General features: G+C 39.4%; 1 protein-coding gene across 4 annotated transcripts in view; it reads right to left on the reverse strand.

Annotated features, from left to right (window-relative positions):
- Positions 1-17,470, reverse strand: part of NFKB1 (nuclear factor kappa B subunit 1) — a 60,043-nt gene that overhangs the window by 30,550 nt on the left and 12,023 nt on the right. For 2 of the 4 annotated variants that reach the window (XM_082315950.1, XM_082315948.1), the window contains exons 2-5: positions 16,147-16,199; positions 14,919-15,003; positions 7,040-7,077; positions 4,326-4,424 (exon numbers count right to left, since the gene is read on the reverse strand). In XM_082315950.1, coding sequence (XP_082172076.1) covers positions 4,326-4,424; positions 7,040-7,077; positions 14,919-15,003; positions 16,147-16,191 — 267 coding nt within the window. In that variant the 5' untranslated portion in view covers positions 16,192-16,199. Of the gene's footprint in view, positions 1-4,325; positions 4,425-7,039; positions 7,081-14,918; positions 15,004-16,146; positions 16,200-17,470 lie in introns of all 4 variants that reach the window. The other 2 variants (XM_082315947.1, XM_082315949.1) reach the window with 1 other exon arrangement.

A 17,470-nucleotide genomic window follows, 5' to 3' on the forward strand; every position in this document is an offset into this window, starting at 1 on the left:
ATGTTTTTTCCAGTTACTCTTACAAGCAAGAAGTGAAACCAACTGGTCAACGACAGAAAGCAAATGATGGAAAAGACTATGTCAAACCTACAGAGCCAGCAAGTACAAAAATACCTATTTCTCTTTCTAATCACTTTGTTATAGCAACTATAACCCCCGTCCTGCCTAACCTTCAGAGTGTGACTAGTGCTCTCCTCAGTACGCGCGTACAAACAGCGTTCCACAGGTGAGGCATTGCTCATCCTTTATAAACAGTATGTTTTCACAGAGCAGCATCTTTTTTTTTTTTTTTTCCCAGTTGCTAGTTTAAGACAAGATATTTCAGATGCGGTAATGAATCGTTTAGGCAAGTGAATACTTACTTAGAGGTCTAAGAATAAGCAATGTAAAGTAACTTAAACTAATGGGAGCTGAAGCTTTTCTGATCCTCTGACTTCAAGGTCACTCTCATACCAAAAATACAGAGTTAGGTGCTCTGCTCTAGAAGCCCAACTAATGAGACTCGAGTGCCCTGTATTCAGCCAAATTAACCATTACAGTAAAAAGCACAAATCTCACTGAATTTAGCTTTGGCTGAATTTGGTTCAGTACAGGTTTTAAGAGGCGTAAAAATTTATAACAAAAGGTCTGCTCATTCTTGTCACATGTTTATTCCTTAATTCAGCTGTTAAATGAATTTTTAACCTGTAATCAGTGATCTATCACTCCACAGTTTAATTCTTGTGCGGGGGGGCGGGGGGGGGAGGGAGCAAACATGCTGCTCCTTTCTTCACCAAGAAGGCTCATCAACAAAGTAACTTGCCTAATTTTCCTTAAATTTCCTTCCTGAACTTGAAGTATGTGCTGAAATCCCCAATTTCAGTAAGAATGCTTACCTCCAAACTGAGGTATAATTTAGGATAGCCCCAGGACGTGACTGGATGGGCAGCTCTCCTGTTCAGGTGCCTGGGTTCAGGGCTGCCTAACTGGTATGCAGCTTCAGTTCCCAAGCTGAACTGCACAATGTCCAAACTCATCGGCAGGGAGATGGTGCTCAGTAGCTCGGGTACACCTCTGAGCAATCGGTTAACTCAGCCTCTGGGCTGGAGCTGATTTACATCCAGCTCACAGAGAAGAGGCAACTTGAGTTTGCAGCCACCCACGTAGATTTGCCCCAAAGGAGATGAAAATTCAGGACATTTCCTTCACACCGCTATTTTCAGCAAATTCTTTTCACACCCAAAACTGGATCAAGTACTTCAGTGTAAAACATGAAGATGCCTACACTAACATCAGTATGCAAGATCAGGACACACATGGTAAACGTGTAAGAAGGCCAGTGGAAATCTTCTGCATAAGTTTTCTCACAGCTTTTCAAATACATAAAACCAAGCAAATTATGAAGAAAAAAATTAGATAGTTAAGTAAGCTGGTGATAATATTAGACAATTGAGTTTTATTCTTTCTTCTTTTACTATCGACCGTTTTTTTTCCCCTGGACAAAAAGCTAACGATGAATAAGCAGCTCAGGAGCTTTGATTTCAACTGTTCTAGATAGTAAAATTTTCCAGCGTTGTGTTACTTACGCTAAGCAAACGAAAATGAAATTTAAATCAAGATTTTGGGTAGATTTCTACTGTAATCATGAAACGTAACTTCATTGTAACATGTCCAGTATCTACAACTTCTCTGCTCTTCTTAACTATAGGCAGTTATACAAAATCCTCTGAAAATGTAAGATATTTTGTACATATTAGGATTACTGTTAGCAAAGACAGTGTTAAACAGAGGAATATAATTCCATAAACCATAAATATTAAATAATCCCATTTTTGATATTATAGAAAAATACTACGGTTATCTAGACTCTATTTGTCATGACTCTGCTGTTAAAACAAGAGATTTTAAATCAATTCCACCTTGCTGGCCAGTGCAGATTTGTCCTAAGTGTAAAGACCGGCATTGCAGAACTGCTACACTAACTCCTGACCTAATATACCATGACCATCTCCTAATACACTATACAGGAAGTGCTTAAATGTGTAATTAACTACCAAATCATCTTGCTTAGAGACACAGCAAAGTCTTCAGCACTCCAGCCTTTAGCTGAAAGATACATCTTGATGTGTTCCAGCTCAGCTACAAGTTAGGGACTAGGTGGAGGAAAAAAAAAAAAAAAGGGGTGAAGTTGAACAGTCCACATTATGCAAGAGGTCATATCAGATAAATGTGTTTTCTTTTGGCCTTCAATCCATAATCCTACAAAAAGGAAGTAGGGAGACTGCAATGCTTTTCTGTGCACTGAGAACGTCTATTTTCAGGACATCTCATGGTAGCTACTGGTAAATTACATCAGCTTTCTGTGCAGAGTTGGCCAAGCAGAAGAGAGATCCCAATGTGAGCTGCACTGACCACACCATGATCAAGGTTTAAAGATCTGTCACAAAACCTCCCTTTTACAGTACAGCCAAAGCTCATGCTACTGTCTTTTCACAGCAATGTGATCAACTAATAGAGGTTTTATGGCGAAAGCCTTGCACAAGAGTAAAAAAAAAAAAACAACCAAACCAAAAACCCAAAATAAAACAAAACCCCAACACAACAAAAAACGGTGATCTTCAGTTGTGCTCACCTCAGTTACGACAACGTGAGCACCCTTTGACAAAACACAGGAGAGACTTACAGGAAAAGGTGCGAAACACTTCTGACTTTACTGGCACCACTTGAATCAAGAACAGGCACGAACAAGCAATGGCCTTGAGGAATTTACTTGTTGTGTTCCCTTGCCAGCCTCTCCCAGCAGGTGTTGCCATATGGGGATTTGTACTAGAAAAAACCCAAATGCACACAGTAGGACGAGAGGGAGGGAGGGGAAGGGACACGTGTGTGTGTGGGGAAGCTTTAGGTGAAATTAAAATCTGATGATCAATAAAAACAGAGGGTTTGATGGAAAGCCAAAGAACTTGCTTTCTAGTTTACTCACGGTGAAATTCCATTTCCTGTATCACTCCTCATTGCACATCTCCTTGTCATGCTATTGTGCGAACCATCACACCTTTATAAAGTATCATTTGTATTATTATCAATACAGATTGGACTGAAATCCAAAGATCTAGCTCAACTGAGGTAAATTATTTTATATCTGAACATACCAGTGAAATCTCATTCATTGGTTCATCATTACCATCACAATAGGAAAGGGAAAAGCAAGTAGATCCTTTGCCTGGGCTAGTAATTTTTCATTGGAGTTTTGCAAGGCTACATGAAATCAGCTTTCCCAGCCTCTTCTCAGTTCACAAGACTAACACCCTAGGCTATCTCAGCCAATGCTGATTATTTTCCATTGAGTCATGCTCATACTGATTCATTATGGAGATGTAACTGTTCCAAACTCCAGCCTTTCTCAAGAACTGCCGAAGAACTACACGCATACTGCGGAGTGGCACACAGCAAGACAGAGGCTGACTGCTTGCCACTCTTCCCTCCCATAAAGGAGAGAGTAAAAGGTAACACGGTAATTAAAATACATTAACCCTGCTCCTCATGAGACAATCTCTAGTGCAATAGTTCAAAGAGGAAATGCAATACCAAGACCAAGATTTTCATTACATTCAACAAATACTGAAAAGACACAGTGTATCTTTTCCTCACTTCCATGGAAAAAGAACTTGCGGAACCATAGGCAAAGACAGTTCTTCTCTAATCCTAGAATGATTAATCACCACTGTTATCATCTTCATATTGCGCTAGCACAGAATGTTTCTTTGATTAACATCCTTGAATTTTTTTCCAGGGAAAAAAGCCCCCAAAACCATCCAGTGAACACCTGAACATAATGCTGTTTCTATTAAAATCAGACTTTTCTGTTGACTTTAAAGGAATTAAGCCCTTAAGAACAGAGTATCCTAGAAGTATTGAGTAACGAGTAACATGAACAGAAAAAGAAGGAAAATTTGGTAAATAGCATCTTAGAGTGAAGTGGAATAACTGACCAGACTCATGCTTTGCAGTATGCTAGAAGTGGAGTAATTGAGCAGCTCAGGCCTTGATTTATGCTAAAATTGCACCTTAAGGAAGAGCTCCATTAGTCTGCACGAGGGCAGTGATGTAGTAGCTGCAGGAAATCTTACTGCTCAACTGCTGGCAGATAAATACAGTGCCAAAATAACTCTGCAAATCTGAAGACAACTTCCTTTTCAAAATCAATTACATTTTGAAAGTTGGGATTGAAATGCAGTCAGTCTTGAGTGATTTCATAGAAATTTATGTCGATATGCATAAAGGTCCTATACACATACATATGGTACTTGCATTCAGTTTGCAAAATTAATGATTAATGAACTTACTTTGACCTGAGGGTATGACTTTTTGTTCTTTTCACTAGAAGCACCAGGAAGTCCACCATGTGAAGGCCCTTCGCATACGTATCGGAAACGAAACCCCCTCTGTGGAAATAAAGGAAAAGAAACTTGAACGCTGTTTAGAAACAAATGTTAAAAAAAAAAAAGTACACGCATGCGCCTGTGCACACACACACACACAAACAAGACTTGCCCAAACAGCCCACAAACAGAAAAGTTACAACTGTTCATCTCTGAAATGCTATGAGTGCTGGCTGACAAAGCACCACTGAACTGTAGCCTGGAGAAACCGTTCTATTCTCACTCTTACACAGAGCAGCAACCCAAATTCTCACTCTTACACACAGCAACAACCTGAAATTTTTCTTTCAGTAAGTGAAGATATTTTGAAGCAGAGATCTCTTTATACTCTCAAAACAAGATGAAAATTAAAAGATAGAGAATGCAAGAGCAGATACTCTTTCTCCCGTGATTGCTACTAGGTAAAGAGAATTGAAGCCAATAATAATCAAGGAAGTCCAAAGCATCATAAAGAAAAGAATAGGGATGAAACAGAAATGCTTCTTCCTTCTGGGAAGTGCATGTGAAAGCTGTATCTACGAGTGGAGTCCAGAAACAGCACAAAAGCTTCAGGGGACTTTGAATGGCTGGGTTTTCATCTCAGCTACATAAATAGCTGTCTGAATATACTTCAGGGAACGGCAGGATATTAGCAACAGAGTACAGCTGTCCATTTATTCCATTTTTATTTGTAGGAAATAACATCCCCTTTACAGGGTAGTCTGTAAGGCACAAAAGATGCAACTCTTAAGCAAGTGTATTTGGTCACTCTATCTCTACTTAACTATGTTACTTCATGTGACCCCCAACTTTGAATACTTTCAGATCTACTCCCCAGTCCTGCAATTTCTGGCAAAATCCCTGTCTCATATAGGGACAGTGTCTGTCCAAACAGCACCAGTCAGTGTTGTATCCTTCGTCGAGAATCATTCAGCTTCTTTCCAATAGTAGACAACTCTGAATTCAAAGTCTGTATTAGCTGACAGTAAACAACATGGTTCAAAAATCACTCTAATCATTAGCTTCAATACCCCACTAAAGCCTTTTTAGTTTAAAGACTTGTTTCCCAGGCAAAGGCAAAGATCTGACTTTTATTCAGATACTGACCAGACAATGTAGTTCATCCCTAAGCACGTATTTGCCTTGCCTGCCTGAACTGAGTGATGGAGTATTGCAAGTGATATGCAATACCCAGCCATGATGAGCTTGAACTAAAGTTGTCCAAAAGGCAAAGCAACCTCTGCAGTCATGATGCGCGAGATGACTCAGTCTCTCTTGACCTCTATACCTTTGGTCCAACAGATCCAGCAGTCATCTGTGTGGCACTCCCCCAGCTATTGCCCTTGCTGTCATAGCTATGTTTTCACACACACAGGCTTACTCCCCCCAGCTGTCTCTTTGCTCCAAAAATGATCACAAGCACAGCACCCTGCTGATGGATCACCCTCATCACCCTGTTATAAACCACTGGCCAGCTTGCCACGTGGGTACTCCACTAGAGGAGCTGCTTGCTGAGAAGTCATGCATGGAAATGATGGTTTCCCCTTAGGCACTGCACACCATAGGCTCCGCCATGCAAAGACATGGGATGAACTAAAACAACAAGGAAGAGGCAGCGTATTTTTCCAAGAGTTCACAGTACACTGCTGTTTCACTTATGGCCATGAAGTGTCCCTACTCCTGGAGGGATGCTTGAGCACAAAAATGCCTTTGGTGTGTGGCTGAAACAAATGCTCTCTGCCGCCGCCTACGAGGAAGACTGGATTGTGGCACGCTTCTGCAGAAGACCAAGCAGAGGATGGGACAGCTTTTAGTCACCCTCTTCCCCTGTCTGCTTAACAGCTCCATAAGGTAAGATTTTATGCAACTGACTGGGAGAGACAGGAAGGGGGTCTTCATACTGTAATAGCTTAAGGAAGAATACTTGTAATTGTTGATGCCACCAGCTAAAGGGGAACAATACCCTGGCATACTCCGGGGCTATCTTCACCCAGCAATTACTTCGTACACCAGTTGCGTGAAAACTAACCAGCGCGTTGGTATGACTTTCATACTGTCAGAGGAGCCTTAGTGAGTGTTTCCTACACAGTCACAAAAAAAGTTATATTCAAGCATTTATCTTCATTTTTCTTGGATTATTTAAAACAGCCAACTGTGATGAAAGCCATCTCAAAGGACAATAGAATTTCTTTACAATGACAAAGCACAAGTCAAAAGCTCCTGTAACTTGGGAACAGAATGAAATATTTTTATTTTTTCTGTTTCAAGAAACATGAAAAAAATTCTAAAAATCTTCCGTCTTTGGTCTAATCGTTTACATTTCAAAATACTGGGGTACTGTAAGAGTCACTTTTAAGATGAAGAGTCTATACTGAGCGAGACATTTTTCTAAAACCCTCAGTGTTTTTTTGCCTTATGACACTTCCAGAGAGACACAAAGATGAAAACAGAACAAAACAGGAAACGATTTAACTACAAAAGTGAGAGGAAAAACTGCTCATGGTTAAGTGCCACATTTGTTATGAGAGTTCAAGCTCTTCAATATTCTTTTTTTCTCATCTTCAGTCATAATGTTATTCAAAGCTGAATATAGTGACATAGCCACCTTAAAGATTTTCAAAATATAGTGTTGTTCTTACCTGTTTTGGCTGTTCTATGATTTGAAGATATGGTCCATCTGCTAACATAAAAGAAAGAAAAGTCATAATAAAAATCATATTTCTATTACTATGACATATAAAATGCAGGACTAAAAATGATGTCCTTGAATGTCTTAAGATAAAATTTTTGAAAGCACCCAAGCATCTTCAGAACTTAAATTTTAATAAATAATTTAATCACTTGGCAGTCTGTCATTTCCAACATTCTGTAAGACCAGTGAAGTAAGAAAGGAAGGATTAACTCAAAAAAGTTAATTTTAGCTCAGAGGGCCTAAATGGGCAACTCTGATCACTCAGTTAAGACTAGCAAGGGTGAGTAAGAGCAGGATCCTCCCCTTGCCACTGACAAGCAGCCTGGCCTTGCTGAGCTAAGGTTAACTTTTGTATTTAACCCCCCTGGGCTCTAAATACTATACTCACAAGCTTTTGGCCCCAGGGCTTCCTACTGAATAGGTGCTTTTGAAAGTCTAGAGACAGCCAATGGGAAGCTCTGAGGTATGGGCATATAGGAGGAATTTAAACTGTCTCAACATGCCCTAACAGTCAGAACTGCTTTAAAAACACCCTGGAATTGAGGAGACTAAACAATTTACATTCTTTTAATAATGTCAGATACACTTTTAAATATATTGTTCTGCTGTGCCTCTAAAAACACTGAACACAGTCTATTTGACTACAGATGCAGACTCTACAATGAGACCCATCTTTGAGCATGATGCCAATACATAGGATTATGTTCTACTAAAATTCTATTTGTGGCTTTCAAAGAAGGCTTCCTTAAACAACTTTCAATCTTGCACCACTCCCTGAACAGTGGCTAACTTCATATCATAAACTTCACTCAAAATTCACCAGTTTAAATAGCTTTTGAGCAGGCCCTAAATCCAATGAGAACTCGGTGCCACCAGAGTTAACAATTCAGCACCTGACCAAAGTTTAGCTCCAACTCTTATCGTTTAGATTATTTTCATCGAGAAGGAAATCTCTCTCAGTGGATGGCTGTGAAATACCTCTTAAAATGCAAGCCCCTCCTGAGTCTGAAAACGACAGTTCCGAGAGGTATGATTTCTTCCCTGTCTCTTGCTAAGCAGAGAAGAAGAATTGGATTTCAATGCTAAAAAGTCAGTTGTTATCGAAGCAGATCCCAAACGACAGTTTCACTGTGAATACCTACACCATATTTTGCCAGCTATATTCCTGTTGGAATTATGTATCATCACTTATACTCTATTAAAGGTATTAATGCTAAGGAAGCAAGCAAGCTCACCGGGACATGTGAAACCTCCAAAGCAGACAAGCCACAGCTACGTGGCAGAGCCTGCAAGCATATAAAGCATACCATGCCCTGCCAAAATCTGCCTCCGAACAACTGCACCGTCCGCAAGTACCACACCGCCCAGGTACCTCAACTAGATAGTACTTGGCTTCAGCACAGAACTACATCCTTGCATCAACTTTAATTTGCCAATAGGCCTAAGTAAAAATGGCCAAGAATTCATTAATTTATAGTTTGTAGTATGACTACATGCATCCTTCTCAGCTCCTCAATACAACTTCACTTTAATAAAACAGACCTTCATGTCCTTAGTCAACACAAGTCTTAACAGGCTTCTCTCAAAACTAAAGTTTTGATAAATATGCTAATAGATGGAATTAGTATTTTGCTGTTGACGTTAGCTGACTCAGCAACTGAATTAGCTTCATGCCAAAGTTATATTGCTAATGTCAGTCACAACAATTTCACATGTAAAGATCATTTATTTCCCAAGTCCAATACTCTTCCTGTGAAAAAGTACACAGTGCTACAATTAAAATCCTGAAGTCATGCAAAACAATTGCCTCAAGACCATACACACATCATCTTACATTAGAAAGCATGAAAAACAGTTTGGACTTCAGAAACTTTAAAAGACGCAGAGTAATATTTGGTTTTGGTGTGGTTTTATGTTTCAGTTTTTGTCTGTAACATGGAGTCAAGATGAGTAGAGTCGGGTTTAAGCATTATTATCAGCACTTAAATTTAAGGCCTCTGCTCACAGACGTCTAACCCTCCTCATGCTTTAGGCATCTAAAATTTTATACTTTAACAATCCAGAGGTCTTGTATCTTCTGGGCACTGGCAGAAATAATGCACCTAAAATACAACCATGTAGTTCAACTTTCAACCAAACCTCCAGGGCAGGATCTGCCAAGTAATTGTTCTTTGGCTGTTCTCCCCATAGGAATTCAGTTTCAAGGCATATACATTGGGATAGTATCAGCACAAAATACTACTGCTTTCTCTTAAACATTAGCCAGAAAAGGAAGCGCTCCTTTATCCAACAGCTAAGTGGCTGCAGCAGTCCCCCACGATGCAGCAGACCCAGGTTCCAACTTTTCCTCGGCATAAGGAAATTCAAACTCCTAAGAGAGGGATATACACTATATTGACATATTGGCAAGCTCAAGGGGAACTCTTTGTACCACTGAAATGGTTTCACCTTGCATGGCACTTATGAAAACTCCGGAAAATGGAAAACTTAGGACTGTGGTTCTTATGCCCCTTAGAAAAAAGCCTATAAAAAGCATACAAATACACTGATACAAAAAAAATGAAAATAGCTTACATACTAATACTAGGAAAGTGCAAAAAAGGTGCAGCGTAAAAGTACAAAGGCAAATCAGATGCCTGTTTTCATTAATCTAGATTATACAAATCATATACCAATGTATTTAAAATAAATTTTTCTGAGGTCTTATTTTAACCTTTGGGTTTTATGACTAAACTTTTTTTTTTTTACAATGACTAAGTAATCCTCTTGTATAGCATCTGAACCAGATCAAAATAACAGCACAGAGAAGGCACTCTAATGCAGGGCACTTAATTACACTTGCAATGCTATTTAAAAATAAAGCAGCAATATTCAAGGTAACTTCCAAGCATATACGGCATGTTATCTTGACTATAAAAAGGATTTTACTTAGTGAAAGCTCTCATACAGCCGTCTTCACTAAACTCTGAATACCTTCCAGAAGTACATTAGACAGACAGCCTAACACTGGCTATCTGTGGTTCCTTCTTTCACTCTCTCATCCCTTCCCATGAGGAAAAGATGTTTAGTATTTTGCACAGGGAAGGTTTTAATATTTCGTTTCTATTAGTAGGCATGTCTGGTCCAAGCAGACAGCAGGAACCTGAAGATGTACACCTTGTAAGAGGAACTAATAATGACGAGATTTGTGATGATCTTTTGCACCTCTGTTCCAGGCTTGCTTCAAGTTCTTGTTTAACGAGCAACCCTCTTTTAAGTGTTAAACAACCACAAGAAAGAACGCTACCTAATGCATAGCTTCAGTTCTACTTTTGCCCTACAGAGAGGCTGAAGCGGCATAGAGTCATGGAGCTGGCCTCTACACAGGGATGACTCTCGCGGTTGCCAAGAGCCAAGTTTTGACATGAGCACTCCTCACGATTTGCCTGGCACTGCTGCAGTCAGGAGGGCTAAAAAGTGCAACTAAAACATGCAGTCCTCCGGCCTGGAAGGGGTTTGATGCAGACTGCCACATCCTGGGTATGCTTCAGTGCTTCCTTTTCTGTCTTCTCGCCTCAGTTGCCACAGACCGACTCGCATCCCACCGCCTCTCCTCCAGCCTGAGTCACAGTCCCACTTCCCCACGTCTTCTTCAACTGCTATATTTCTTCATTTTCCTTCCTGCCTGAGTCAGAGGCCCTCCTGCATCTTGACACTCCCACCGCTTACATTCTTTCTTCCTCTTGACAGGCCTCACCCTGCACACACACTTCCCAGAGGAGAGCACCCATCTTAGGTTCCCTCTTGGTTCCTTCTTCCCATCCCAGCAAAGTTAAGAAAAAAAGGGTCTGTGAGGTTGGTGGGGTATCCCTGCAAGCTTGGCAGCACTGTAGGACTAGTAGGGTCCTTTATCTAACAGCTACCTAGTACCTGAAGCCATTCAATTTAACCTGCAACCAGCTGTAGTCAAGTCCCCCCCTCACCTCCTCTCTGTTAGTGGGTCCCCCAGAACAGGCTTCTCACCCTTGTAATTGGGTGCTCTTCTGCTCTGTGGACACGGATGAAAATGCTCACAGCCTCCAGGTTGTGATTGTTAAATCCAACACCAACCCTCTTGTGTCCATCCTGGCAGCATTACCTCGCTGCTAAAAGCTCAGGCTCTAGATCTAGCGTCTTATCCTTCCTCAAGGCCTATCGTAGCATTTGTATGTCCCCCCCTCAGGGATTCACCCGCCCAGGAACACCCTCTTGCATCTCAGCTCTGCAGTGTTCAAAGCATGATGTTTATAGCAAGCAGCACATGGGCTTTGCTTAACCTCTCTCTTCCCTCAGTTCACTCTTCAAAATACAAGCACAGAAGATCTAGAAAAAAACACCAGAAGCAGCACGCAAGTCTGCTCATGCTTCTGAGGATTAGGGCCACTGCTATGTGACAGGGAAAATGAACAATTATCTAATTTTTGGTGATGGTCAGGCTTCCTTGAATGTCTTCCTAACATTATCTCTCTCTGAAAAAATATAAAAAGTTTTTCGTAAGTGCCTTCTTTTTCCCCTCTATGCCCTTCTCATTTCTCAACAGCAAGCATCACAGAAGGCTGGGCAGAGGAGGTTAAAGAAATATCAGAAAACTGTAATTTTAGCAGCCTCCATGCAATACTCTTCAGTTTCTGATGGCCCTGCTTCAACTTCACAGGCTTAGTCTGACTGCAATAAAAAAGCGCACAACACCTCAATGCCAACAGCTAGTTAGACCAGAGCCCCTAAAAACCAAAACAATTAACCAGTTCCCAAAACCATCCCCAACCGGCACACAGATTGCTACGTTATGTGGTTGTAGATGGCCTTGTATAATCAGGAGGAAGTAAGAAACACCCAAAATTATAAAATGCTTTGCTCAGAGCTCTGCCCATTTCCTCTCCAATTTAAGGCATCGCTTTGTCCCTCCACTACACAGTGGACATCATACTGATGCGCATCTGCTTTTACACCGCCTAAATATGTGCCATGGATAACGTTCCCTCCATCCCTGATGCCACTGAGGATGAGTACCTGACTCTCAAAGGCAGGATACTTCCCAACGAGCCAAAGAACATACTTCATGACATAACGCCCTTGCTGCTGGAGGTGTTTTAAACAGACAGCTCAGTCCTGCAGTATGCACTGTTACGGCACTTGTTATAGGTACGTCTTTTTGTCAGTAAAGGCACACAGAGATTACTTCTCCTTCTAGATTTAGATGTAAATGTAGAACTTGAACCATGTAACTATCTACTACAGCTTTAGAGCCAAAATAACCAAGCCTAATTTTTACTTAAAACTGACATATGCGAGATAGAAAAAGAAGTGAGCAAAGACACTTCAGCACAGACAACCTCACTGAGAAAATCCTTGTCCCGGCATCTCAAAGGTTTTCTACTATTACTGTAAACATTAACATAACGGCAGAACACCTATCATCAGAAAGTCCCCAAATTCCCCACCTGTTTGTTGATTCAGCTACGCTGGCATGATACGGCAATCCACAATTAGATAATAAACCTGCCTGCCAACGTAGTAAGTCTGACACTGTGTGTTTATGAATGCACAAACTAAAAGAGGTAGGCACCACACCAGATCACAAGCAACAATTAATGTCTTTGGTTCTGTCTGTTTAAATCATCCAACTGTCCTAGAGAAAAACCCTTTTTAGAGCACTTATTTTATCCTCTCGATATCTCAAGCTGGAAGAACTTTTGAATTTTTAACTGGCCTTGCTGTGTAGAAAGAAATCATTAGTTCCTGCTTGGAAACAACTAAAGTATGATATATAAATTATTATATTAACTTATAACGGAAGAGCTAGCCCACAGTAACGACACACCATAGTTTCAAGCAGGGGAGGAAGTAAGCATTATAGCAATACTACTCAAGAAACAAAATCACTATGACATCATCAGATGGCATTGAAATAATCAACTTCTAAAACTTATTATTAACTTTTTGCTTGCAATAACCTGAAATCCATGATCCTTTATTGAATCCCATTTTGTATGCAGGGAACTTGCCACCTATAGCGCAGCAGTAGACAAGAGCGGAGCCATTAAAAAAAACAAACAAACAAAAAAACACCGCCTTTTCTAAGCAATTTTGCAAATTAAGGATAGAGCTAGACTTAGCCCAGTAAGAGTTTTCTGTGACTCCAGAACTCAGTGAATTCCTGACTCCCCCACATGGTTTTAAAAACAGCTGTTTTCTAGTTTAGACAGGACATAGATATCTGAAAATCAGTTTTATATATGTGAATAATTTGTATGGAATGAGTCTGGCATGAGCAGTACAGAGTAAGCTTAAAAGGTACGTGTAAGAGATCATTATGGGGAAATCAAAATTCCAATAACCTTATTTGTTCCACAGAAACGCTGTGAGAACAGTAAAAAAAAACCCTTGGTATACAGTGCACAAGCGCTTTAATCCTACACAGATGAATCTTACTGAACAATTTTATCTGCCTTAATAAAAACACACTGCAAACAAATGATTGCAACATTAATTTGTTGGATGCTTGTCCATATTTGTCAAGAGCTTTGCTCATCAGAACGTTTTATCTTGAAACAAAATTATCTGTACCATATGTGTTTCTTGGTCCTTCCTCGCTACTATTCAGTCAAGAAAACTGAAGTATGGTTTAAACCAGCAAACAGTCAAACAGTAAGCATGCGTTAATTTTCATTTTTAAATCAGCATTTATTGTTACTTTAGGGTGGAATTTTACCTATGAAATAAAAAGCTAATTGCTTATTTCATTTTACCCTTCACACCTTCACTGCTTTCAAGTGTATCAAATATTGCAAACAAAAGTGATTTGCATTTTCAACAAAAGAAAGCAATCTGCAATGCAGAAGATACCAGCTACATCCTGATACAACAGAGTCAAACAGATCAACAGAAAGTTGTCCTGTTAAAAGACATTAATAGCTATATTGGAGATATAAAGAAAAACCTCATATGCTTAAATAAATTTTTATTTCCTTCCTCCTTTCATATCAGCTATTCTAATAAACTAAGCAGGAGAAACAGTTTTCTAAATTCAAGCAAGAAGCAACATTTATAAAGAAACTTAATAAGCAAAACCAGACCAAGGTTGATCAAGCAGCTAATACTGGCTGAGATATCACACACTTCTATATGATATTCCTGTTCTGGAACCATACTGGAATAACTGCATATCAGACCTTTGCAGAATACTATTTGCTTATTTTCAGTGATTGCTTGCAAAATTTGACTCTGAACTTTCAAACTAGTGTTATTATTCAGGAAATTGTCAAGTACTTTTAATACCAGACTGCCACTTTACAGGAAACAGAGAAGTCATCGAGAAGGAAAAACAGATTCAAATGATACAGGAAGTTGAATATACTCTACATTTTATTAGTGAAAAACAAGCACCTTAAGAATTATTACAACAAATGAAACATCATTCAAAAGGAAAAAAAGTACACGTTGCACTCTGCAAACCGGCAATACAAACATGTACGTCACTGAAGATGCAAATTTAGAAAAAAATACAAAATTATTTATAAAAACAGGTCACTCTCAGCTCTTTGGTCACAGGTCACCATTTAACTAATTGAAACTTCCAGTTTCTGTACAAGCCAAAAGAAAATCAGATTTGCCTCACTGTTGAAGCGTTCATGAGGGTAAGAAAGAGATGCATGAGGGTGTAATAAAAAGTCTAGTTGACAACTTTGAGATCTAGTATTATGAAATACAAGAGTGTAAACAAAAAAGCCTCTGAAAAGAACTTTACAAAAAAACAAACTGGAAGAAACAGCAGCACAATAGCACAATCAAATAGCAACGGTTCCTACCTGTTCGTAGTGGTAAGTCTGAAGGGATGCAATTTGTATTATTAAATAACGGATTCATTCCCATTAACGGATCCATTGCAAACATCTATATTGAAAGAAAATATACTCTTCATTACTACATATATACATAATTTCATAAAGCATCTATCAGCAAAGAATTTCCAAGTTCTCTGCGAATACTAAGACTGCAAATACCCTGGTGCAGTACATAAACGTTTTATATCTATCTTAATTTCGCTGGCAACAGCAGTGCAAGCAAAGGCGATAGTACTGACCAAGTTTCACCAGTATCATGAGACTGCACTGAGCTCAGCACAGTTTCTAAGCATGCATTTTGCTTACATGCACTAACAACTATATATTCAAAAGAGCTTATATGGTAAATTCTGAAAATCTGACCCTAGATGTCTTGCCCAAGGCCTTACTAAGAACTTCTGAGTTTTCATTTCCACTTCTGTGATTAAATCCCACCAGACTACATTCCTTATGTAAATATATTTACAAGCTCTAAAGCAAGAAAACAGTATACCCAGGTTAAAGTTTAATTTTTTTTTTTAACACTGACATGTCTTAACTCACTGTAATTTTTGTCAGGTATAAATCTATCTTCTTCCAAAGTGGAGCAAGCATAAAGGAGAAAATAGTTTCTTATTGAAAATTAAGATGAGTAGAAATGATCCGTTCTTCACTCAAGCTTTTCACTCAAGCACCATGCTCACAATTCAAATGAATCATGAAATGACCTAATGAGATCAGGAAGAGCTTGTGAAGAGCTAGGCCTACTGATCTGTGTGAGTGAAGGAACATTTTAGTCATCAATGTCAATGCAAATTTCACAAAAAATGATACAAAGGGGCCTTTTAGGGCATAAGGGGCTTTATTTTCAGATAAAGCGCAATGTCCACCACAGAAGACGTTTCAGAGCAAGTGTCACAGGCAGACAGGACATAAAAATGAGCATTTTTCCAATTGCTTCTTTCAGCAGGCCTAGCTTTGCTTTTCATTTCAGCCATTTCACTAGTGGTAAGGCACTTTACACGTCACATAAAAAACACCTTCAAGAAAAAAACCCTCTAGACTTCCCCAAACCTGATTTCTCCTAGGAGCTAGAATGCTTTTATATCTCCATGCAGTTAAGCCTAGGAAATGACAGGACAATGTGAGAGGAAGCCAAAAGAGAGAGCTAGGAGAGAATACAGGGATACTGAAAATACACAAATCCACTTACTTGGAGATCAGACACTCCCATAATATAGGAATCTTCTCCTGCCATTTTAAGTCCTGAAACACAAAAACATGATCAGAAGTCTCATTTTTTTCAATGTACAGCAATAGAGAAACTTGAAAAACGTTAGTTAAAAGCCCCATCTCTGACCCTTCTTATTTTACTCATAATGTTAATGATTTCTAAAATACTCTTAAAATTCCTCAGTATTTGCAAGGGGCAGGCTAAGGACAGGATAGGCTACAGCTAGGATTTCCCATTGCCTACTCCCAAGCAACTAAAAATTACGAAGTCCTGAAGTCAAAATTTATTAAAATCAGGAATTAATTTGTTTGTGTCTTTGCTCTAACATTCTGCCATTAGACTTTAGGCAAAATCATTATCATAGTTTAGCAAAAGCAGGACTCTGCATTTTTATACAATAAAAAGACTTCTGAGCATTCATGAATGAACCCTCATGGTTTTCTTGTGCAGCATTGCTAAAAGCAAGATAAAGATGCCCGAGAAAGAACATCCAATATTTTCTATTTAAATAAAAACTGGAGTCAAACCTTGACTAATTTTGGATACTTATTTCCAGAGGTCCACAAATGCTTGGCACCCACAGCTCAGTGCTGACAATGACAATTATGGATGTAGCACATACCTAACCCTCTCTCACAGGTCTACATGTAAATGCTGGACACTGGGAAAGTTTCGCCTGGCTTAGTTTTCCTGGGGCCAGTAGCAAGCCAGTAGCAGAGCCTGGAAATTTTCTTAGGAATTTATTAGGTCTATTATAAAAGATTAGTGTTACTTCCTTTCATGTAGATGTTATTGAAAGACTTACAATTTCACTTATGTTGATCTTACTAAAAAAGGCTCTCCAAGGGAACATCTGAAAATAACTGTAGTGACTATTTCAAGAGACTCATGTCTGCCTGCAAGCAGCCACTTTAAATAAGGTTAATAACTAACAGAAGATAGAAACATGTCACTGGCCCTCATATTCCACCACAATGAACATGAGCCATGTTTTCCAGCAAAGCAAAGTGAACTGTGAAAACCTACTGCCCTATGAAAGAGTGACAAGTGATCAGTAAACCAGTATAGAAAAACTGAGTCACTGTATACCTTCTACAGGAACTGGAAAGGCAAATATCAAAAAGAAAACTGGAATACTCGAGTACTTCACTTTGATGGAGGCTCAACTCAGCTTGTTAACAAGCTCCAAAGACAACATATAGCCACCCATCCCACACAAGCAGAAAATGAAAGAGAATTTTAAATGGAGAAATAGAGACACTTAACACCCACATGACTTACAGGAAAAAGAGGTCCATGAGGA

This window comes from Platalea leucorodia (genome assembly GCF_965183815.1).
Source record: "Platalea leucorodia genome assembly, chromosome: 6".
Classification (NCBI taxonomy): Eukaryota; Metazoa; Chordata; class Aves; order Pelecaniformes; family Threskiornithidae; genus Platalea; species Platalea leucorodia.